The following is a 26364-nucleotide window of genomic DNA, read 5'->3' on the forward strand; positions in this document are numbered from 1 at the left end:
AGGTATACATGTTCTCACGGCTACAAACTGACGTTAAAAAAACCCAAAATAAAACCACAAACAAATTGTGATTTTTCTTTTACTTTTCCTGTATTTAAACATAAAGCTGTTTTATTAGCTTTCTCTGCTCTCGGTGTTTATAAGGCAGACTGCCCTGGCCTGACCTTCCCCTGCGGCTCATTACCGAGCCTCGGACAGAGCAAATTACTAACGGCGGTGAGCTCACCATAACATCACCTCGCTCACACACACACTACCCGAGGCTGGATCGAAATAGATCTGGCACGTGTACACACATAGCAAGATATAGAAAGAAATACCATATCTGTGGTAAAACATACACACGTGTGCTGAATCAGAGCTTTGTTTATAGGTCTACGCTGACTCATTGTGAAGGTGTGTGTGTTGTTTTGACATTTTTACACGCTGAGGTCATTGAGCCTGTTGCTCACTACTTAAAATAGTGAGTTTCGGGTCAAATATGCTGTAAATGTAGTAAATATGGTAGTAATCTGAAATGCTTTTTACTCTAAATTTCTCATTTCTTTGGTATTTCTACACTTCAAGCTTCTCCTAATCACCTGTCAAACACTGGGCGGGAGCTCATCATCATGTTTGGACTCCTCTTAGTTGTCCTTCTGTTCTTTCCAAACAAAGCGGCGATGCTGTTGATCGCGGTTTGCCAAAATGTGTGTTTTGTTAACATTAGATTTCAGACGCCTTGTATCCATTTTGTTGAAGAAAACAACAAAATCAGGTCAAAGGAGCGTCCATAAAATGCTTTTTAAATTTAAAATAACGCGTCTACGCAAAATAATTTTAACGCCGCTAATTTCTTTGACACAATCGATATTTCTGAGTTTTGTAGCGGGTTCAATTTTAAAGCTAGAGTGAATATCCTGGTGTCATATGAAACTAGAAAACCTAATGAATCCATTGGTACCAACCATGTTATACTTGCTTGTCATGAAGGAGGCTAAATAACGCTCCAAACTTACGCTAAATTTTGGTGAGGAAAACTGGCATGACCATTTTCAAAGGTGTCCCTTGACCTCTGACCTCCAGATATGTCTCCCCTTTACAGACATGCCCACTTTATGATAATCACATGCAGTTTGGGGCAAGTCATAGTCAAGTCAGCACACTGACACACTGACAGCTGTTGTTGTCTGTTGGGCTGCAGTTTGCCATGTTATGATTTGAGCATATTGTTTTATGCTAAATGCAGTACCTGTGAGGGTTTCTGGACAATATTTGTCATTGTTTTGTGTTGTTAATTGATTTCCAATAATAAATATATACATACATTTGCATAAAGCAAGCATGTCTGAGTATTAAATACTTGAGAAATCTCCCTTTAGGGTACATTTTGAACAGATGAAATGAATCAGTTAATGAGCTGACCTCAATTTAGGGTAAATATACCAGCATTTGCTTGCACAGTGACACTTTTAAAAGTAGTTTAACAGCCTTTCCATATCCCAAATTTGATCTCTGTTGGACGACTCCTTGGACCCAGGGAGGTAACTTTGTCAATGGGCATTCTTCATGAGTATATGCACATGCACATACTCGTGCTCATCGTTCAGATCTGTTTTTTATTTGATGCATTCCAGGGTTATTTATAGTTATATTTAGACACACATTGTCTGGAGTGGAAATGGCCTGTGGCCCAGCAAACCTCTGCAGGAGGGCGAAGAGGAGGATCGGGGTCGGGGGGTGAAACACAGAATGAGCTCCATGGGATAGATAGATGAGAGAGGCACAGAGAGAGAGATGACCATTTAAAGTCAAATGCATATCTGTGTCAAATTTAATCGATTTTAAAATAAGAAATAAAGAGAAGCAGGCAGTTTACGAGCAGCTGATTTAACTAAAACCACTAACATATTGAACGGTTACACAACATGAACTCCAGCTGGGTTTAGTAAAGCCGGCCTGATGGGGGTGGTACAAAAAATCAATTTCTAAAGTTCAACATTAAAATTTGAAACTGTTATTCATGTATCTGTCTGTCTGTATTTCTATCACAGATTTGTTTACGTGAGAGTTTGTACGCTGTTTGTCAGAACAACCGGTCTGTTGTATTCCAACATGGAAGTTTGTGTGTGCTGTCAACACTGAACATCTGTCTCTTCTAACAACACACACACGAACACACACACTTTGCAGCAGATGACGGCGAGTGAACACAGATGAAGCAGGAAACATAAATGGTGTCAGATGGAAACAACGCTGTGCGCTCTTTGAATTTTTCATGTGTTTCGTTGGATCAACGACGGCTCAGTTCATATTCACACTAACGCATAGTGACATAATGAGAGATAAAAACCAGTGTGACCTCCATCACCAAACCACCACACAAAATCAATTACATGTTCGCTAAAACCCAGCCGTTGCCCAATTATAGCCTAGCAACAGTTACTAGGCACAGCAGGTCGGTCAAATGTTGAATTGGTGTGCGTGGTGCAAAAATACAAAAGCAAAAAATGAAGGACTTGATTAAACAGCATGTTTATCTGCTCTGATGTAAGCTACGATCGTCGTCCGGCTTACTAGCTTACTATGCACAGTAGTATCCCAGGGTTACCTCAGCTCCCTTTTCACCACAACGGTCCGGTACGGCGCCCGCATAACTGCAGACGCCGCACCGAACCGCCTGTCCATCTCCCGCTCCATTTTTCCCTCACTCGTGAACAAGACCCCGAGATACTTTAACTCCTTCGCTTGGGGCAAAGACCCACTCCCCAACCCGGAGGGTGCAATCCACCGGTTTCCGGCAGCAGAGCACCACGGCCATCCCGACCGCTTCACACTGGGCTGCAAACCGCCCCAGTGCGTGCTGAAGGTCACGGTCTGATGAAGCCAACAGAACCACATCATCTGCAAAGAGCAGAGATGCAATTCTGAGGTCCCCGAACCCGGACACTCTCCCCCCCCCCCCGGCTGCGCCTTGAGATCCTGTCCATGGAAATCACGTTTCCAGTGGGTGTTGGCCTCCGCCAGGGTTGTCCCAAATTTACATTTACATATCTTTATATTTAAGCCCTTTATTTTAACTGCACTATTTAACGCCTTAGATTGTCATTTTGCTTTTACTTTCAGGCACACCTGTTCAATTGCTTGTTAACACAAATAGCTAATCAGCCAATCACATGGCAGCAACTCAATGCATTTAAGCATCTAGACGTGGTGAAGACGACTTGCTGAAGTTCAAACCGAGGATCAGAATGGGGAAGAAAGGGGATTTAAGTGACTTTGAACGTGGCATGGTTGTTGGTGCCAGACGGGCTGGTCTGAGTATTTCAAAAACTACAGATCTACTGGGATTTTCAGACACAACCATCTCTAGGGTTTACAGAGAATGGTCCGAACAAGAGAACATATCCAGTGAGCGGCAGTTGTGTGGACGGAAATGCCTTGTTGATGTCAGAGGAGAATGGGCAGAGTGGTTCGAGATGATAGAAAGGCAACAGTAACTCAAATAACCACTCGTTACAACCAAGGTATGCAGAATACCATCTCTGAACGCACAACACGTCCAACCTTGAAGCAGATGGGCTACAGCAGCAGAAGAACACCTGGTACTAGCACCGGCCACTTTATTAGTTACACCTTGTACCTAATAAAGAGGCCGGTGACTGTTTACATATTTTATGAGTATTGTTGAAGAAACCTGAGACCAAAGATTTTCACTGCCAATAACTGGAAAAGCTTAATTGGCTAGCTAGCTACATATGATCAAATCTGCCAGCGACGGTTGTCATTTCAGCCGCCAAAATTGATGCTTGCCTGCGGGAAATGAGTCACCTGTTTTCGTCTACCTCTGTCTCAAATCAAGGACCCATTGTTTCAGTGTTATCACATGCAGTATGTGCTGCTGTGCAAAGGATGGAAATCTTAACAACAGACGTAACAACAATAACTAAGGAGAGCGAGGATTTGCGAATAGTTAATTTGTTTTTTCCAGGACACTTGAGTATGATGACTTTATAGAGGGGAAAGAAAAAAAAGGAGAAGAACAATTCCAGACTGTTGGAGGCCAGAGAAGACTGACTAACTTACCCACGTATCCCGGCGTGCCGCAGGCCGTGGACATGACGTCACCACTGCCCTCCATCTTTGAGAGACCAAAGTCGCTGATCATGATCTTTGACTCGTCTTGGGGATTAAAATACAGCAAGTTCTCTGGCTGGAGGAAGGAGACAGAGAGAAAAAAGAGAGAGAATCAAGTGTTAATATTTAATTTTTGTGGTTTTTATGAGTTTTAAATTCATGGTTATTTGGCCAGAGACACAACCCTGTTTTTATGGACCAATCCCCTCTCTTTAAACAGCCGGCACGCGCAACACTGGCCCCAAAATGCACTGCAATGTGTCGAGTCACTGCCTTTATTGCTGCAGTAAATCATCGGCTGTGAGGTGAGAACGAACCGCTCGCTTGGCTATAAAATGCAGGAGTTGTGTGTGCGTGTGTTACCTTCAGGTCCCGGTGTACGATGCCCATCTTGTGCAGGTAGTTCACGGCGTCCAGGACCTGTCGGATCAGCGTGCTCGCATCCTTCTCCGTGTAGAAACCTTTTTCCACGATTCGGTCGAAAAGCTCGCCGCCGGACACCCTGCAGAAGAGAAAGGGAAGGATTATGAGTGTGTTTCAGTGTCTGTTTGTTGTAACATTAGCATGCATGCACACACTCTGCCAGGAACACATCATGGCAGTAACCGGTAAAAGGCTGGGGGGTTTGCTGGGTCAAGATTTCTGGTAATTTATGAGCTGTAGATGTTTCCAGCCAAGAGTCTGTGGAAGCTGTGAGCCATGTGGTACCTCACAAACACACACACACATATACCCTGCAGCGTTCACCATACCTTGTTACATGTTATTTTTGAAAGTGTGTCGGAAAATGCATCCTCCTATATTCCTGGAAAGAGTTTCCTTTCCTTCCATTCTTCATACTGATCCCAAACTGGGTTTTACAAATTTCTCCTTTTTCCTACGCAGCTCAAAAAAATCCAGAATATATCCAGAATTATTCTATAATTTTTTTATTATTCTATTATTTTTTTTATTATTTTATTTTTTTATTATTATTACTATTCACCTCTTTGCTACTCTTTGCCCGCTCTGTTTATAGAAATAAACGGCTCAATCTAAGGTAACATAAACACAACGATTCTTATTTTCAGATGATTATACACTTAAGAAAACCTACTTATTAATATTATATATTCCATTTCTGCCAATAGATCCCCCCTAAATGTTACACACTGTTCCTTTAAGTAACGGATGGCAGGAGACCAGGAAAAACAGCTGAAACGCGCAGGTGTGTGTGTGATTCGTGTCTCTGTATGCTATAAAGATGAGATGCAGATGACTTCAAAATCTTGCAGATCCGCTTCCTTCATGTCCTGATATAAAAAAACACGTTGATTGGATTTGGAAAAGAATGAAACCCCCATAATCATCACAGCAGCAAAGCAAATCTTTGATCAAACGGCTGTTTTGCAGATTCTTTGAGAGGAACTTATGAACCATACTTAGAAAAAATGTAGTACTTTTTTTTGCTCAATTTTCAATGTACAATCTGTTTTCTTTGAAAGGAGCGAAGTCGGTAAAAATGTTCTGACATACTTGCAGTGCAGCTCTGTGCAAAGCAGACAGAATGAAACAACCCATCAATGCTGGTGAAAAAAAATGAAACATATTTCACCCAGGAAAAAGACGTTAAGAAGTTCAGATGTATTTTCTCCCCTCTGGCAGATTCTTTCAATATTTAGACATAAAGTTTTATGACTCCAGATCACATGAAATGACTTGTTCAGGTGCACATATAGTATGTAGAGATGGGAACTGGCTCTTCAGCTGCTGTACAGACGCAGAGCTCCCCCTGCTGGAGGGTGACCTCTCCCTTTACCTCACAATATCATCTAATCCTTACAGGGATTCTCAACCTTTTGTAACTCGAGGACCACTTCCGATTGTTAAAAACATTTCCGAGGACCACCTTCCCAAATAAATGAGCTATGAAATATGTGTTATGCCACTGTCAGGAGTAATGACCCACATAAATATTCAGCTTACCCTCACCCATCACTGCCTGCCATTATGAATCCAAAGCATTCAGGGTCATATTTCCTCACCACACACACTTTTACTGGTTTCAAAACATTGCTTGATTTTGTGTCACTGCATCTGTGACATATGTCTGTAAAGGGGAGACTTGTGGGTACCCATAGAACCTAATTGTATTCACATATCTTGAGGTCAGAGATCAAGGGACCCCTTTGAAAATGAACATGACAGTTTTTCCTCTCCAAAATTCAGCATAAGTTTGGAGCGTTATTTAACCTCCTTCCCGACAAGCTAGTATGACATGGTTGGTACCGATGGATTCCTTAGGTTATTATAGTTTTATATGATCTCAGTATCTTCACTCTAGCTTTAAAAGTGAGCCCAGTAAAAGTAATAGTAGTAGTACCCTACCAACCTTGTAGTATTCTCTATAAACTGCATGTTTGTGCTTTAAAGCGTAATGAAGGACACACAAACACACTAGTGGCCACAAATGTGCTCACACAACCCCACAGACGCACAAGAATGCACAAAGGCAAACACGTGCACACATATCCCACATATCTGTGGGGCGTCGTCACGGCGACAGATCAGATTAGAGCCTGTGGAAGTTAAACTCTAATGAAGTTTCTGGAGAAAAAAAAAAAAAAAAAGCGATCAAGAATTAATTGCTAATCCTCTCTCTCTCTCTTCAAAGAGGGCAGCGACTTGTTCGCTTTCAGAGGCATGTCGTGTCTGGGAATGACAAGAAAGGGCTGAACACACACACAAACACACACACACACACACGCACACGCACAGACACACACACATACATACACACACACACATGGCAAAAGGGGAGATCAGCCACCAGGCTGCATGGTTGCGTAAGCGTTTGCGTATGGAGAGACCGTGGCAATTAGACAGGAGCACCCACACACGAGCACAGATGCGAGGGCAGGTTCACATACACACGAGACAAGCATGAAAAACACAGATAAACACAAGGTCACACACTCACACACATCAAAGGCAAACACATACGGCACACACACACAATTAACACAATGTCACACACATACACACAGCCAGTAAAATAAGGCTGAGAGATTGTCAAATGACCTCAGATCAGCTTTTTTATCATTTGATGAAAACACAATAAAGAAGTCTCAAAACACCCAGTAGTAAGGAGGTAAAAGGTCACAGCACCCTGACAACATGTTAAAGTGGCAGTAGGCGGCGGCGTCACAAACGTTCTCAGTTTACAGCTAAACCGTGCACTACAAGATGATTCTGAAAACATGTGAGGAGAGAAATAGGTATTAACATAACAGAATATTGATTCATATTTGATCAGCGCTGCCTAGTTTGACCGTTTGGTCGGAGTTCGTGGGTGATTGACAGCCAGCTCTCATAGACGGCAGCTGGACAGCAGATCTCAGATCAGTTCTTACTGCTTGTTTTCCTCCGGTCTGTGAAATCCTGCAGATGCTGTTAGGAGCACCGGAGGACACAGAGGCACCTGATTTTTTTCAGGTTACCTGTTTCATGTCACGATATAGCGTCTTTTTGTAAAAATAACTTTTTGAATCATATTTGCTTCAATCTCGCCTACTTCAGCTTTAATTTGGACGTCAGAATTTTATAAAATTATGAAAAAATTAAGATGGTATGATCATATTGTTAAGCTACAATTTCACCAAAAATCAATATATGCTAATAGTGAAGATTGCCCAGCGGTACCAGAGTTTCTGTGTTTCCAACCCATTCTCCTCTCCTCATAAACCTGTTGGTTTTATTGCCCTTATGTCTGCTTTAGGTTTCCCCCGAATGCATTAAAACAAAAGGATCAAAAACACACTAAAACTATATTATAAGACTTAAAATTATACCACAAGTCTATTGCAACATATCCTGTTCCTGTCTAACGTTTGACGATGAGCCTCATCATAGTCGGATGCTTCATACTTTGAAATACTTTCTTTACCACGTGTGCTCTTTTATCTTTTACTAATATGCGATTCACAATACAAACAGCATCAATACAAAGCATCGATTTTCATAGCAGCGCGGAATGATTGCCTCCCTGCGGTGGAGGTTACGTAAGACAGGCTGTGATGAACGGGAATCCGAGGAAGCGCTGCAGTCAGGCCGCATCGATCTGCCACGCCGCAATTACACCGGAAATATTCAAAAGTCCTTGTTCCTCTAAAAAACCCTGACATCTCAGTGAATGCACATAATTATAACACGTGAGGTTACTCATTACAGTAGAGATTGGTACAAATGTATGCAGCACTTTCTGCTTCATGTTTGCGTAAGCGCTGATGACAGTTTGCTGACGCCAGTTCCAGCAAATGATGGACACAAATTTCTTTCTGTTTCAGCGGATCGGTTGTGTAGTGATGAAGCTACTGTGTGTAGCATAAGGACGAACAGCCTGCAGCACTGAGGCCAGATGAAAAGGGAGACTGAACTACTCTATCCTCTGAGTCTTCTATATTTTAACATTATTTTCCACAGAGAAACATGTCTTTCTTTGACTCTCTGAACATAAGACATGCAGAATCTTAAAACAGCACCATTAGTCAAACAGAATAAGAAGTGGCAGAGCAAAAAATATGAATTATAACAATCACAAAGGTGGTCTGGAAGATGCTCTTAGATGATCCAAAAGCAGTCAAAAAAATATCACATGAGCAAATCTCTCATGCCACTTGCTGCAATTCTCAAGATCCCTCCTGAAATGTTATAACCCAGGTGTTACCTTTGACCCCGTAACTATGGCAACTAGCCCACATCCTGTGAATATATGGTTTATATGGAAAATGCAAGTGAGCAGGTGAAACCAAGAGCTGATGATGATGGAAATAAGGTGCGAGAGGGGAGGTAAGAAAGAAGCAGCAGAGAGCAGATGGTGTGAGAGAGGAGATGCAGGGATAGGGGGAGGTGTAGAGGAGGACGAAGGAGCAGAGGTGAGGTCTTTCCTGTTACTGTCTCTGTCACTTGCTCTGAAAGCATTGAATTTCTCAGAATGACTGGCGTAAAAAAACACAGGGAAAGCAGAAAAACAAAACAATAGGTTGTACAGTCAATACCTCCTGGGATGATGATTTATTGACTAAATAAGTGCATAACCAGCGGTATTTGTAATAAACTCAATCGCCGCCCAGAGACGGAGCAGCAGTGATAGCAAGCGATATTTCTGTCACGCTTCCACTCAAAGTGATGAGCTCCTATTTCTTAAATTAGGAGCTGCAATTAGTAACCAAACTAAAAAGTATAACTCCCTGGAGCCTGGAATTATTTACCAGGGTTGCTATAAAAACACGTTAACGCAAATTTCTTTTGACGCCACTAATTTCTTTAACGCATTAACGCAACTTGCGATTTTTAGGTTGTAGCGGACAGAGTGAAGATACTGGCATCATATGAAACTAGAGGAATCCATTGGTACCAACCATGTCATACTAGCTTGTCGAGAAGGAGGCTAAATAACGCTCCAAACGTGCGCTACATTATGGCGAGGAAAAACTGGCATGGCCATTTTCAAAGCGGTCCCTTGACCTCTGACCTCCAGATCAGTGAATGTAAATGGGTTCTATGGGTACCCACGAGTCTCCCCTTTACAGACATGCCCACTTTATGATAATCACATGCAGTTTGGAGGCAAGTCATAGTCAAGTCAGCACACTGACACACTGACAGCTGTTGTTGCCTGTTGGGCTGCAGTTTGCCATGTTATGATTTGAGCATATTTTTTATGCTGAATGCAGTACCTGTGAGGGTTTCTGGACAATATCTGTCATTGTTTTGTGTTGTTAATTGATTTCCAATAATAATATATATACATACGTTTGCATAAAGCAACATATTTTCCCACTCTCATGTGGATAAGAGTATTAAATACTTGACAAATCTTGCTTTAAGGAACATTTTGAACAGATAAAAAATGTGTGATTAATCGCAATTAGATATTTTGACAGTCCTAGTTAAGAGTAAATAGGGATAATCACTTCCTTCTCATGTTACCAACAGTAGTAAACCTAACAAACAGGTGGTGGCGGCCGGCCAGGAAACACAAATACTGTTAATTGGTTTATCCATGACGAGAGGAAACTCCATCAAAAGGTTCATACTGTTGAAGGTAAACAACTTAATCAGAGTAAAACCTTTGACTGATGCGATTAATCAGTTCAATCTCAAAGTACCTGGAGAAAGTCAAACACAAAATCTTGTGGATTTGCTCTTTAATGTCAATCAAAAGCTTTTACTTAAGAGTTTATTCCCTAAATCAAAACTAAAAGGTTTTACAGTATCAGAAGACAAATCCTCCTGTATTTTGACCGGCGTTGGCGTAGAAGGACCCACGTGTGGCACGCGAACAGATAATTTGCTAACGTCAGCTTGTAAACATAGCCACTGTTGTGTAATCCACAGCCGTGAACTTGACTGAAAATGTTTCCAGCACCAAGTGCCAAACTTCCAGACCAACTTCTCCTCTTATGTAAGCAGCATCAGCAGCAGCAGCAACCTTGCAGAGGAGGTTAGTAGGGCACCCATGGGTGAACCACAGGCCACCCTGCTTCCCTCTACAGCTGACCATCAAAGCAGAGATGTTGCTGATGTAATCGAGGCCTTGTAGCTGTGTGGTGGTGTGTGTGTGTGTGTGTGTGTGTGGGAGGACGAGTGGGCTTTGTGTGTGTGTGTGTGTGTGTGTGTGTGTGTGTGTGTGTGTGTTAGTGTGTGAGATGTTGTCATCTCAGTAGAGCTGTCATTGAAGTGTATTTGCATGTGTGATGGGTGGGTGGGCAGAAGAATAAGATTAAAAGTGTGAGGAAGACAGAGATGGAGTATTATGAATCTCTGGCTCATGTAACGTGTTTTTATGAATAACTGAAGAAAACATTGTAATTTTAACAAATCCCTCCGTTATCTACCGACTATTGAAATAAGAATCAAATTAGAAAGTTGTACTCTGACTTTATCAACTGAGAAATTGCCCTTGTGGTCTTAAATTTTCTCTGAAAAGTCCAAATGTTCCTATTTTTAAAAATGAAATATTACCGAAACTCATAATAAAAACAGAGTTTATATTTTTGTCAATATTTGACATAAAAAAAAAAACATTTGTCAGGATGAAAGAGGTTTTTTTCTTTCACCAGTGAACACTTCCACCAGAATAATCTGTGTCTAGTATGGGTCAAGCTCCAACAACGCTGTATCCTACATTTCCCATAATGCAGTTAGATAGCATCTTTTCATCAGCTCAGGTGTCTCAAAGTCAAATTATCTGGAGGTCATAGGCCAGGTCAGAGAACCTATAGTGCTAAGAAGTGAAAGTCAATTGTCATGCTACTAGCACTACTTGAGTTCCTACACAAAGGAGCACACAAAAGCACCACTTTAAATCTTGTGTTTACCAGAGATGTACTCATAAGTGTTTTGGAAATAAGTCATTCAACATGAAAAAAAGCATAAAAAAAAAACTATAATCAACGACAACAGAATCGCCTGCAACAAAAAGAAAGAAGGTAAAAGTTCAACTCACAGCTGCATGATCAGGTAGAGGTGGTCGGGACTCTCATAGATGTCCTCCAGCGCCACGATGTTCTCGTGCTTGATCCTGCCAAACAAAGACAGACCGTCAGTTTTATTTCAAAGCTGCAACATGTCACACAATAACCCATCAACAGAACTAAATGACCTTTAATTCTGATGATTGCTGTCGAACTGCAAACATTTTGCTTCCCCATTAAGTTTCTGACACCTTAATAAATAAACTAGGGCTGTAGGCAGGTAAAACACACACACAGTTATAAAGCAAATAAAACAGGAACAAAACAGGTAAAGTAGATGTAATAAATAAATATAAACAGAGGTATTACACTTGAGGAATAAAATAGGTAAAGTAGATGTATGTAAACAGAGGTAATTGCACTTGAAAAATAGGTAGAGTAGATGTAATAAATAAAATGTAAACAAAGGTAGATACATGTGAGGTATGTATTGCAATAAAGGATATATTGCACAGTCAAATGTATTTCACAGTCAGTGTATTAATATCTTCCATCTTCTATCTGCTACAACCTCCGGAAGATCGATTGCGTTAGCGCGTTAAATAAATTAGTGGAGTTAAAATGAATTTGCGTTAACGTGTTATTATCGTGTTAACTTTGACAGCCCTATAATAAACATAACTGAGTAATACTCTGACGGGGTTTTACCTCGGGTGCCCTTTTTATATCATGTTACATGCTCTTCATCTGCAGACAGAGTTTGCCCGGTTGTCATGGAAATGTAGATTTTGAGTTGACAGCAGACACCGCCTGCTGGTGGAGATCAATGTGATCAAATTCTTCAAGGATTCAAACCGACAACCCCTTCGATCAGTGGGCCATTTTTGCCCATTTTCATCTTCCCTTTCTGCTCATTTTTTCCTCCTGATTTCTCCATGGTTACGGCTCTGTGATGAGGGTGTTTCCACCCTTCTGTCTGTCTGTGTGTATGTGTGTGTGTGTGTGTGTGTGTGTGTGTGTGTGTGTAGGTGCACATTCGTTATCCTAACACCTCATACCTTGTAGAAACACGATTGATTTTGTGTGTGGGTTAATCATCTTTTGCATTGTGAGCAGAGGTAATTCCCCCTGCGCTCTCTCTCTCTCTCTCACACACACATACACACACAGAGGAATGCACAGCAGGTGCGCAGGTGAGCATCTTAACACTTATTATGGAACGTGCGACCTCTGGGACGGCAGGCAGCCGACGAACCGCAGAGCGGAGACGTGACTCATACACACACACACACAGTTGTGCAGGTTGAACAGCGATAATGTGTGTGTACTGAAGCCCTGCCTGAGATAATGAAGAGAGAGCGTAATGGCAGAGGAAAGTCAGGATGCATTCAGAAAAACCCTCTCATACATAAGCTAGTAGTTCTCATTCATGGATTCCTCCTCCTGCCTGTGTCCTCTACTACTACCGCCGCTGCACAGATGGAGCTGCTGTACACTGACGGATGTAATGTGTGGCGTTTAGGGGTGTAACGATTCATCTACTACATCGATGTATCAATTTATATTCCTACGATCCAACTACATCGATAGGTACTCGGCAAGTTGTCCTTCACGGGAGACGTATATCAATATAAAATCGATTTGAAACGCAAAAATCGATAGTACCGATATTAAGGATTTGGACCTTGTATTTAAGGACGACAAATGTTATATGAAGTGTGCAAGAAATGTTAAACGGTTCACTCTCCAGACATGCGGCAGCTTGCCAGCTCTGCCCTCTGCAGCGCAGGCACGCATCCGACGATGTGCATGCAGACGAACGCCGCATCGGACTCCTCACTCTCTCACCCGGTAGACAGGCACCGGTTCTGCATGAGCTGCTGGCGCTGAGGTGCAGAGGAGTCGGTCGGCAGAGTTTCATTTTGGAGGCATTACGCGAGCAGGCGCTATCATGTTGATAAGAGTATTAAATACTTGACAAACCTCCCTTTAGGGTACATTTTGAACTGCTAAAAAATCGATTGACAGCCCTGGTTTATTTACAAGAAGACTTTGCATCTCTATCGTGGTATAATTTCTGTAAAGTAATGAGACCACTGGTTTGCACACCGGCTATTTTTATAACTCGTGCTGGGACACTCCCTGGAAGATTTGTACCATGGGAAATCAAGAAGAAACGTCAACTATGAGCACGATGCTCTCGACCTCTACCTACTGTAATACAGGTGGTATTGTTAGTGTTTATGTTACACCAAATTAAAACCAAATTTCTTGATTTTACTGATCTACTGTCACAAGATTCTCTGAAAGCGTTAGCTCTATTTGCCACCCTCTTCCTGATTTGTACCATAAAGTAATCCATCAGATTTCCCTCCGAAGCCGACCTGGTGTCTCACAGTGTACGGGGGCTGATAGAGACCGCCAGTCTGCTCACTTATGCTCTCATTTGTTTACAGTAATGACACTCATTTGTCTAAATGAAAAAGCCTGAATCTCTCCTTTCGCTGCTGGAGGCAATTCTCATTTTCTCTAATGTTCCACAGAGCAGTCCAACGCACAAATTTATTGCATCTGATAGAATAATACATCTGTATTGTCACAGCGCACAGAGAGCCGGCAGTTTGACATTTCTCTGTGTGATCACGTGGTCACATGCTTGTGTGTGAGAGGGAGACAAAGAGATAATCCTTGTTCAAGTCCTTCTTTTTTCCTCTGAAGGAACATTTTACTTCACGTTAGTATCTGCTTGTGCCGACTAACTAGAGTGGAACTGCTTATAGTGATCACGTCTGTCTGGGCCCAATTGATCACTTTAAGCGGATGGTTATTACAACCCAATTTTTGTTATTGTGTATCATTTCCAATGCAGATTTATTACATTAATACAAAGTAATGAAACAGAACGCTTTGCTATTTACTGTCTCCCTGCCAATTCCCTCACCAAGGGTGAGACATTGCCGTTATTAGCCGGCTCTGCATCGCAAGTGGCGCCCCCTTTCCAGGGCTCCTCGCTCGCTCACCCGGTAGCGGCATGAAGTTTCTTTGGGGGCATTACGTGATGAGGCGTCATCAATCCACTTGACGAGGGCGGCTTCAACCACAGGCGCTTTCCCCGTGCACATTAGATTTTTTATTCAGAGAAAAATGACTTTCCTTTTCCTGTCATGATATCAATGTGCACGCAGCGCCGGCCTCAGGTATTCAGCCGGAGAACAAACGGCGAGGCAAAGTATCAAGGGAGTGAATTAAAAAACAAAACAAAAATTCAATTAACGTTAGTCTAATTAAAATGTTTTTCCATATGTCATTAGGGATGTTAATAATTAACCGATTAACAGTTAACATTAAGAATTTTAACTGATTAATGCTATCGGTTAAACGGTTAAAAGAAATATTAAAAAATAATTAAAAAGCTGAGCAAAACTCAGTGGAACGGCTCGTCACTTTGGGGAGAAAAATGGGTCCACCTTAACAGCCCACCTTAAGAGAGTCTGAGTCGGTGTTGCAGGATACAGGAAGTTGGCTCGGGTCTTGAGGAGTTGTAGCATTTATTCACCGACAAATAAACTGTACTCACACTGCGCTGCTACGTTCACAGCAATAACGCCACCGATAACCCCACACAAGTTCCGCCGCGCTGACAGACCATCTGTGTGTGGCAACGACGGCGAGCACGAAGCCACCAGCAACGCTACATCTCTGAACGCAGCACGAACCAAACCGATACGGTCTGTTGGACACTCGCTAACGTTACACCGTCAGCGTGGCCTAGTTTGACCGTTTGGTTGGAGTTCGCGAGTGATTGACAGCCGGCTTTCATAGACAGCAGATGGACAGAAGATCTCAGATCAGCTCTTACTGCTTGTTTTCCTCCGGTCTGTGAAATCGTGCAGACGCCGTTATAGGCACCGGAGGACACCGGAGGAACATGATTTTTGTCAGGTTACCTGTTTCATGTACTACTACTACGTTTTATAAAAATAACTTTTTTTAAATCATATTTGCTCCAATCTCGTCTACTTCAGCTTTAACGAGGTGAAACAAATTCAAAATTAGCATCCCTAGTTGTCATGGATGAAGAGACCCAAAATGAAGCGGATGACTTGATTACTATAAGCAAATTATTTAAACAGCATTTGTACAGCTTTTTGATCACTATAAGCGGTTTTCAACTGTATCTAGTTATTAATCCCATGGATCTGTGTTAATTGCTGATAATGTGGCAGCTAATACATTCCAGTTAAAATCTGCTTTTCAAAAGGTGAAATCTCTGCCAACAAACACACGAGAGCACTGGTGTCTCTTCCTGGCTCCGTCTGGTCGACTGCTGGCACACATTCACGCCATAAAACTAATGTGGTGATGTGACTCAGTATACCGGCCCTGATGGGCTGAATCATGAATATTTAATTAGATTTTTTTCAATGTGTGTGTGTGATGCTGAAGAATGTTTCCTCACTGTTTTATAGTTACTTTTAATAATGGATGTGTTTCAATGCAGAGAGTGCAATTCTGACTGCAAAAAAACCCAAAATTTCTTCGTTCACGTTTACTTTAAACTCCGACAGCAGCATCCAGAAAGAGTTCACTACAGGATTCTTGTCTTAATATTATGCAGCTGTTTTGTGCTCAAACAGACAGAAGTTTTAGTCGTGATGTGTGGTAGGTGGGCTGCGGATCGTGACCTGGGCGGGAAGGGGGGCGGGGAGGTTGTGATGCTTGGAAGAGAGGAGATGCATAGTTGCCCCGGTAACCAGGAATTAGGAGGATTTATGTGTCTGTGTGTTTGTCTAACAGCACTCACTTCCTCAGCACGGCGATCTCGTTCTCGATGCTGCTCTCCTTCCCCTTCAGAGCCTTCTTGGGGATGCACTTCACCGCGAACATCCGGCCGTTCAGCTTCTCCTGGGCCAGCACCACCTCGGAAAACGCCCCCCTGTGAACACACAAAGTCACGTGAGTCACATGCAGATCATTTATTGGATAGTATAACCTTCCGTCTGCTGGTGTCCTCCTCGCATTAAATATGTTTTCACAATACAGAGCTGAGAAACAAATTGCATTCTGTCGACTGCACCCTGCAGGGTTTAGTCTGCAAGATCTGAAATAGAGAAACTCATCCTTAAATCTACACCCTCACATAAACCAGCATGATGAAAACAAGGAGCACATTTCCAAGATATTCCAGCAGTAGCATAGAGGCCATTTGAGGACAGAGAGAGCAAGCAGTAAGCGGTTTAACTGTTGCATTTTTAAAGGAGTACTCCGGTGATTTAGTATTGCAGTGATGTCAGTGGAGGGTGCCTTTGAACCCTGGCGTTTTCTGGTTATTTCCTGTAGTTGTTTGCTCATGTTTTACCTCTATCACCGCGTCCTAACTGGATGCAACATGAGCGATCGTCAGCGACAAAATCAGCTTGATTACATTGTTTTCTATTTGAGTGTTTTAACCGGCCGCGAGTGACGGGACGCTTCTTTGAGCTGAACTTTTGTTGGACGCCCCGTTCCTATTTTTTCCTGTTGCTCATGTTGACAGCGCCGCAACATGGACGAGAAACAGCTGATTAGTTTAGATAAAATGAGCCGACAGCAGACGCTCGCATACAGTTAGGAAACAGTGTAAGAGAACTGAAACTCACATTTTTAGTGCCATCGCTGTAGCCGGATTAAACATAGCAAGCAAAAAGGAAAAAAAAAAAACTCCTTTTATCCTGCATAAAATTGTAATGATGCCTTTGAAATCCCATTTACAGCAGGTAACAGGTATCTGATCACCTTAATATGCAGAAAATTACACTGCAATGATAACGTGATTGGATCTGCCAGGTGTAACATTAGCAATCTCTTTTATTTATTCACTTAGAACGACTGCTACGGCTGAAAAATAATTTCAAATTTTAGTGTCTTGCGTCATAAAAATTGATGATCCTCAATAATAATCATGGCACCGATATTAGGCAAAATGTATTTCAGTTTCTTCTGTGTGTGTGTGTGTGTGTGTGTGCGCGCCAGGGGAGACAAGCAGGGCGATGAATGAAGATGAGCCCATTGCGAGTTAATCTGCCTGAACCGCGCGTTGACTCCTGTGTCGATCTGCCGTCAGCTTCACTGATGTCGCATTAGGGTGAACATCTCTCTATCCTTATCTCTTCTCTCTCTGTGTTTCTCTCCCCTCCTCCTGTCTCTCCCTCTGTCATCTCTTCCTGTACAACATTCAGGCGACCCCGCGGCTGACACAAATCCAGATTTTTCACGTTTTAAGGCCCCGCTAAATGCACAATAACATTGAATTTTAAGGCCACATGAAGGCTCTTTTAAGGCACTTCATGGCCTGGCTGCTAAGCTATATACTTCTGAACTTTTAGTCTGATATGAGCTTGTTAATGTAGGACAGAAACTGTGCATTCAGGGCAATAAGGTGCCAGAATGACCCGTCTGTGGAGAGATTTACAAGTTTACTGCATTTTGTTGTCCACACAACATTGACACCTTATAAAGTTGTTGTGGTGAATGTGTTAGCAAACAGCAGTGTGGCAACCTCCGGTTCTGAAAAGTGAAGCCAATGCGGAAGTGCCTTAAACCTGCATTCTCTCTAACAGCCAGCAGGGGGCGACTCCTCTGGTTGCAAAAAGAAGTCTGATTGTATAGAAGTCTATGAGAAAATGACCCTACTTCTGACTTGATTTATTACCTCAGTAAACATTGTAAACATGAGTTTATGGTCTCAATCGCTAGTTTCAAGTCTTCTTCAATACAGCATGATGTTCATTTAGTAAATTATGGACCCATTTAGAGTCAAATAGACCATAAAGCAGGGGATGCTTTAGGGCGTGGCTACCTTGTGAATGACTGGTCGCTACCACGGCGTTGTTCGGTAAGGGAGTTGTCCGTGTTTTCAGTTCATGAAAGTTAATTGTGACATTTTGGTTGTCTAAAAATGTCTTCAGCGATCGGTTGTACTCCACCCTCTAGTGTCACAGATGGCGATGGCCAAAATGCAGAACTCGAGGCTTTAAAACCATAGTCCACAAACCAATGGGCGATGTCACGTTGACTACGTCTACTTCTTATATATACAGTCTATGGCAAACAGTTACGGATCTACACATCCAGCAGAAACATTAGCATTTATTTGGAGTCGTGTTTCTGGCCATATAATGAACGTAAGGTCAATATTAAATCGTATTTTAGCTCTGTATTGTTCTCTACTAGGGAAATAGCTCTTTGCTAAACGCTCCACTATGTTCACCAGCTAGCTGCTAACTTTACGGTCTGCTGTTGTGGGCTGTAAAACCAAAACAATTCGCTGAAACGTACAAATACTGGGGTCCATCCCTGCGGAATTGACCAATCAGAATCGAGTATTCAACAAAGCCGTGTAATAAAAAGAAAGAAAGTGTCCAACTGTGTTTTAAGATTGCTCTACTAACCCTCTGTTGATGAAACATTATTCTTATTTCATGAAATTAACTTCCATGTTACACGCCTGCCTGCTTGGAAAATAACTCTCGCATCAGGTTGCCTTCCATACAGCCCGCACTTCATCACACCTTCCTCCTCCTCCACGCTGAGGCTTTCATTCATCCATTGTTATGTGTATTTCGGTGTGTACATTTGTGCTGTAAGTGTGTTTTGAGCTCATCGACCGAGTGGAAAGAGGCTGTTGTGAATGAGCTCTCTATCACATCAATATGTGCTGCTGTGCAGGAAGCCCCTCGAGCCCTTTTAGAGCGATGCACATTTGACGAGCCGCCCATCTGCCACGAGGGCGACTGACTGGCCTCAAGAACGCCAGCGTGCCATCACAAATGGTAAACGGTTTCGTCGCCGCCTTCTCCGAAGTGCTCGCTCTTGCTGTTTTTCTCACGCCTCTCAGCGAGAACCTCGCTCTCTTCTCACCTCCACTCCCTCCCTCCCTCTGTCATCCTCCCTTTGTCTCTCACCTCAACGCTGCTGCACACATCTTTTTTTACAGTGACAAGTGATCATACTGTTGCCGGTTGCCCCTGGTGATCAAGGTGGACTGTCCGGCGACCAATCAGAGCGCTTTGAATGCCTCGCACGCACGCACGCAGAAACAGACACCTGCTTTGCACTGATAATGGCTGTTGTGGGTTTTGGTGACGTCAAAGCCGGACAAAACTGGTGGGCCGTGATGTTTGTATCGTTGCTTCGCTTCCATACACACACACACACATTTGGAGCTTTTCACTGGTCACCCCCAGACACAGAGAGACAGAGAAAGAGACTGGTACATACATGAATGAGCATCCATTGACAAAAACAAGCCACACAGGGATACATATGCTCATAACCTCTCAATCTCTCTCCCACACACTCCGTATGGGGTGTCTTCTACCCGACCGACAGTACGTGACCTCAGCCTTAATCTGCACTAAAATCCCCTCCCCCATAATCCCAATAATCCCATAATTATTACAGTACAGAACAAACACATTATGTCTGATAAACAAATAATCAGCAGCATAACTACGAGAGTCATTACGATGAGACTATCCTCGGTTCCCATTGCCTCAGAGACTACCGGTTAGCTTTAACTCCATTTTAAACCAGAGCTATTGGTGATTATGACACTTACATTTTCACACAGCTGCAGCTCTTATTAATCTTCACAGGTGGGCAGATTGCAGCTGCAGCTGCGGTTGCTTTTGTGCTACGCGTTGTGATTTTCTCAGTAGATCCAGGACTTTAATTAAGCGGTGTGAAATAATTTAGTGATAATGTGTTATGAATCAGTTAAAAACTGCTATTGTCCACATCTTTATAATAACACTGGATCAAATGTAATGTTAATGAGGACACATACGCACTCACCCCCAACTCTAAGGAGCATTTAAATGTCTCTTTTGATAGTAAAGGTTGATGACCCCTGGGTTAGGGTAAGGGTAAGGGTTGGAGTCAGGCATTTAGTTGTGATGGTTAAGGTTAGTGCTAGGGGCTAAGGGGCTATACATTATGTCAATGAGTGTCCTCACAAAGATAGAACTACACGGCTGCGTGTGTGTGTGAGCTACAAATGTGAATGGAGGCAGAATGGACCCGATAAATAAGCTACTCGCAGGTTCACACACACACACACACACACACACACACACACACACACTACCACACACACACTACCACAACAGCAGGAACACAGCATGGTCCACTTCACACACACACACACACACACACACACACACACACACACACACACATCACCCTAAAGGACCTGTGGGGTTCATTTGATTGGAGAAAGGGGGCTTGTATAACATCTGGCAGCTGAGTTCACAAACTGGGATGAGTGTGTGTGCGTGTGTGCGTGTCTGTCGGGGGGGTTGACCGGCTGGCAGTTCCCGCTTGCCGTTACCCGCGGCAACAATGATTGCATTTCCTCCTGTATGAACCTGTGTAATTGTGTCAGTCGAGCTCCACTGCCTCCGTCAGTGCGCCGCGCAGGAAATGGATTGGCAGCAACGGTGCATGTGTGTGCATGCGTGCGTTTCTCCATCAAGTGCATATCCAACAGGGGAAGAGTCTATCTCACACACACACACACACACACACACACACACACACACACACTGTAAGACAGAGATAGGAACAGAGAGACTGGAATAGGCTGACAAGGTGACAGTGACACATTTAACATGGAGACTGACAGCAGCCATCAGTGCCTCTCAATGTCAAGCTGAAAATACTTCATTATAAAAAGTTGTTCAGTCATCGGATTCTTCTGTGTTTTACTGAAAAGCAAAAAAAGAATGTACCGATAATCGCCTTGTCGGCAAATAGATGAAAAGGGGTGTGCGATAAGACGATATCAGATCGTGAATCGTGATTAAAATGTCTCTAAGATCTGCCTTCACAGCGAGATCGTAGAACCGTGCTACAGTGTACATTCTACCAGTTGCCATTGCTGGGAGCTTCACGATGACGGCGCGCTGTCAGTGCAGCAGCTCTTCGCTTCCTAGTTTGGTGCTTATTGTTGTGTGTATGCTTAATTTGCTTGTCAAGTTTCGTCAGGCAAAGCATGTGTATAGTCGTCAAGACTTAATCAACGTCGGATTACAGCACAGTACCGCCGTTACAAGCGGACATCTCCACATCAACGATTGTTATCGGCTCCGAGAAGCAACGTAGGCGACGTAGAAAGAGGAAGCAGAAAGGGAGATGCCGGGCGGGGCTGCTGGCGAGGCTAAAGAAGCGTCCACACAAACCACCGCTACCAAGCATCTTTCTCTCCAACGCCAGATCCATCGTTCACAAAATGGACCAATTGGAGCAACAGATGGCAGATAACAAGTCCGCCAGGGACTGCTGCGTGATGTTAATAACGGAAACCTGGCTTCACCCGCTGATACCCGACGCTGCTGTGCAGCTAGAAGGCCGCACAATCCACCGCCTGGACCAAAGCAAAGATTCTGATACTGTAAGAGCCAAGGGGGGACAGACTGACAGTCACTGTTCCCCTGATTTAGAGGCTCTGTCAGTTACAGTATGTGTCGACCTTTCTATTTGCAGACAGAGACGACAGTAGTATTTATTACGGCTGTCTATATTCCACCTGTTGATCTGTGTCTAATAAACTACCTGATTTACATTTCAGTTCTTTTAATGTTATGTAGCAAGAGTGCACTTTACTTGAGTGTTGTTGTTTACCTTTTAAAACCAATGTTCATTTTGGGATGGGATTCATGCAAAAGTCTGCACACTTGATTAAAATATGTTTGGCCTTAATGATCTGTTATTCTTTTTCTTTATGTTTTTTAAGAGCTTATAGGGCTGTATTTTTTTTAAAATGGGGAAATTAGTTTGGCTGTAATGTTCAGTAACTTGCAAAATTGTCTTTAAAACCAGCATGAAAAAAAATATATTTTTGCCATATCGCCTGTACCTACCTACAAGAATCTAGAAACGCCAGCTCGGTCTTGAGACGTTCTCTGGGCTCCATAGAGGAGAAAACTCCGGGCAATCATGGGCAACACCTTCCAACCCCCGACACGCAACCCTGATTAATCTGGGCAGCTCCTTCAGTGACAAGCTGCTCCATCTGCAGTGTGTTAAGGAACGCTACCGCAGGCCTTTTGTGTGCCTGCTGCTGTCAGACTGTTCTATCACCGCTGATCTCAATGGACCACAACAACAACACGAGTCAATTGGATTACATAAATTGCTGCTACACAAGCAATAACTGTATTTCATGATAAAAACACTTCTATTTGAGGACCCACCATCCAATTCTATTCTACCAAGTGCAATTTTTCTAATTAATAATTTAATGCAATGCCTTGTTTAATTATGCATGGTGTATTATACTACTAAGTACTTTTTTCTTTTCAGTGCTACATTTTGTATACACAGTATTATATGCTCATGATGTGTACTGTTCTTATAGCTTCTTTTGCTGCTGTGACACTTCAATTTCCCTGCATTGGATCAATATAGTTAATCATATATTATCCAGGAGGGATTATAAAGAGCCACTTCGGTTCAGACTAGGACCGTGAGAAACAATCTTTTTTGATTGATCTGCCTATTATTTTCTCGATTAATCATCTCCGCTAGGTGTAAGCCTGGAGGGAGATCATGCGTTTAGTCGTGTGTGTGTGTGTGTGTCTGTCTGTCCGCAGGTTATCTCGCATACTACTGGACCCATTAGCGTCATATTTTTTGTGCACATTTATGACTGTATGCTCAAGGACCTCTCGTGATTGCAGTGAGTCACAATTTTTGCAAAACATATTTTATTTTATTTTGCTTTATACCGTCATTGACTGCTCATTCCTCTTAACCGGCCGGTAGGGGCTGCGAGTGATCAACAACTGCTTCAGTTTGATATCCTAGTATTATATTATAGTATCCTAGTATTGTAATCCACAGTGTTTTACTGTCTGATAAACTTTCAGCTAAACCGGGGTTGTGTTTCAATTGCTATCTCTCTGCTGAAGCGCATTAATTGACTATTATAAAACCCTCCATTTGATAGATAAAGCATCGTAATGATGGAGTGAAAATGGCTCGAGCTTTTTGTCTAATTGTCATGATTTAACACCCGTACTAACAAACCTACATAAACAGGTTGTTAAACAAGAGTCAGTGATGCAGACACGTATCCAGAGAGTCCATTAATGCGCTTCTGTCGGCTCACAAAGTGGTCAGGTACAGAGGAACTGACATGAATCGAGGCATTAATGGTGCACAGTAGCTGTATTAATCCACTAAGTGCAAAAATGTTAAGGCGTCTCTCACAAGATCAGACTGCTGCTCAAGCACAAAGACCGTCCCTTGCACGATCTAATCTGTTGTTAACTCCCTGTTATTCAGTGTTTGGAGGACACTTCTCCTCCTGCATCCACTTCACGCAGCATTTTATCAGCTTCTTAACGCCGTCCTAATCTTTCTAAATGTTCTCTTCCACTGCTCCTAGCACTGTGTGAAGGGCTTTTATCTTTAAGTTAAGTTTAATTCTGGCTGTAATACCATCGATCTGAAGTCTAAATGCAACAGCGCTGTTTATTAAAATGAAATCAAGTAGAGAGTCTCAAAAAATATTGATTTAACGGATGACAATGGGAGCTAAATGACAAAAGTGGTACAAAAAAAGGCAGCTGGGGAAGAACCGGTAAGCTTTGGGAATGCATATGGCTCACACACACACACACATGCACACACGTGCACACACACAATAACACACACATATTCATGCAGAGAGGGATAATGTCAGCTCTGTAGGTCTGCTCCTGCCCGATCAATACTTAGCAGTTTAATCAAAGCAGAAGCAGTTGCCTCTGAATGAACTCACAAACACACACACACACACACACACACACACACACACACACACACACACACACACACACTCTCTCTTTCTCACACACTCACACACACACACACACATCCGAAGGGCTGGTAATGACAGAGCATGGACAAGGACAATTATACGGCGCCAAACTACCGTCATCACTGAGCAGACCACGTACGCACACATTAACACACGGCACCATTATTTTCATGTGCTTTGAATACAAAGTAATCTGCTTGGATTGTGTGTCATTGTCTTGATGATGTCAATGAAAAGATGGGCCAGTTCCTGAAACACTCACACACACACACACACACACACACACACACACACACAAACACATTGATGTAGTTGATAAGCTGTAAATGAGAAAAAAGATAGAAGGAAAACCCAAAGCAAAGACAGAATAACAGTGAAGTGATTGGAGGGTTTGTGCGCAGCAGATAGGGAGGAGAGAGGGCGACATTGACGACGACACGGAGACCCTGTTTACACCTGGTGTTAACATGCATCTTGGCCGATCAGATCACAAGCGGGCGGCGCTAAATACAAGTGTCCGATCACTCAAACTACTTGCAGAGGTGGTCTGGGACGCATTTAACCACATAACCTTTGTAGTGTCAAGGCTAATGCGTCCTGTTACGTCCTGGAATGCATCTGATTGGTCCCTGGTTTTCTGCTTGCTGTTTCAAACAGGAAACGTGTTGGAAACAACACCAAAATCTACTTCTGAAAACATTTTAAGTGAGAAATAGGCCGGCTCTGCAGTGCAAGCGTGCATGCAGATGAACGGCGCCCCTTTTGCCCAGGCTCCTCACTTGCTCACCCGGAAGCGGCATGACGGGAGACGGACGCTGGTCTGCATGTGTGCCGCAGAGCCGGTTGAGGAAAGACCCAAAATAAACACTGCAAGCAGACTACTTGATTACTACAAGAGAATTATTTAAATAGCGTTTGAACAGGAATGATTCTGTCCCAAGTGGCTGATCACTGTGAGCGTGATCACTGTAAGCGGTTTCCACTGTATAGTATTAGGTTTATTTAGGCTCAAATTGCCCAATTGCAAAGCAGCCAGGGTTTTGATTTTAACAATTAAGTTTCATCCTTCACCCCCCTTAGTGCCTTGCATTTGAAGGCCCTTTCTTGTATCTCAAGAGACTCACATTTTCTTGGAACTCACATTTCCAGGAGTCTCTGCCACCACAGTTTTCGTCAGCATAGTTCAGGGAAACCGCTCAGAACTCGCTGGCTGTGAACGCAGCCCGTTATTACACACTGAGCAGTGTGTGTGGAGAAGGTCTCTGTGCACGGCAGCGGGCAGGTGAACTCAGTGGCGACACGGAAGATGATGGGGATTCATAGAAGTCAGGTTGCCATAGCAACATTAAGGAAACATAACATACCCCCACTACTATAGCACAGTCAAAACATAAATGTGAATGAAGTCATGCAAAACACTGAATATTTTTCTCATTCATCTTAAACTTGAATATATTGAATTCATAAATCACTACAACTACTTTCAGAACAATATATTTTCAGATAATGTGTGCTCCCTTTTTAATATTTAGGTACAACCTGCAAGGTTATTTGAGATGAGGTACAATATTGGACGTTAATAGTCACGGAATGTTAATTAATTAATTAATAATGTAATTATTTTTAATTAGATTAAATGAATTCAGCAACAACTTTACAGAGTATGAATGTTTCATCATCTCACGTCCCCTCTCAGGACCTACAGGTTGTAGGGTTCTGACCCGCAGGTGGACGGACTGCGGATGTGAATCACTATGGCAACGGGAGGCAAAGGTGTGATGGTCACGGATTTCATTACGGCTTCTGTGTAAACGCAGTGGAGCAGAAAAAGCAGGACAGGTGACATATAAACACTGTTGACACACACACACACACACACACACACACACACACACAGGTTTCATCAAAACCTCACCACCACAACAAGTCTCTATAAACGCTCGGAGT

The 26364-nt window shown here is 42.8% G+C and overlaps 1 protein-coding gene across 1 annotated transcript in view; it reads right to left on the reverse strand.

Moving 5' to 3' along the window:
* camk1da (calcium/calmodulin-dependent protein kinase 1Da) overlaps positions 1-26364 on the reverse strand; it is a 54157-nt gene that overhangs the window by 9010 nt on the left and 18783 nt on the right. Inside the window, exons 2-5 of the mRNA XM_037760825.1 lie at positions 16378-16509; positions 11606-11680; positions 4480-4618; positions 4066-4192 (exon numbers count right to left, since the gene is read on the reverse strand). Coding sequence (XP_037616753.1) covers positions 4066-4192; positions 4480-4618; positions 11606-11680; positions 16378-16509 — 473 coding nt within the window. The remainder of the gene's footprint in view (positions 1-4065; positions 4193-4479; positions 4619-11605; positions 11681-16377; positions 16510-26364) is intronic.

The sequence above is a fragment of the Sebastes umbrosus genome, chromosome 23 (genome assembly GCF_015220745.1).
Source record: "Sebastes umbrosus isolate fSebUmb1 chromosome 23, fSebUmb1.pri, whole genome shotgun sequence".
Classification (NCBI taxonomy): domain Eukaryota; kingdom Metazoa; phylum Chordata; class Actinopteri; order Perciformes; family Sebastidae; genus Sebastes; species Sebastes umbrosus.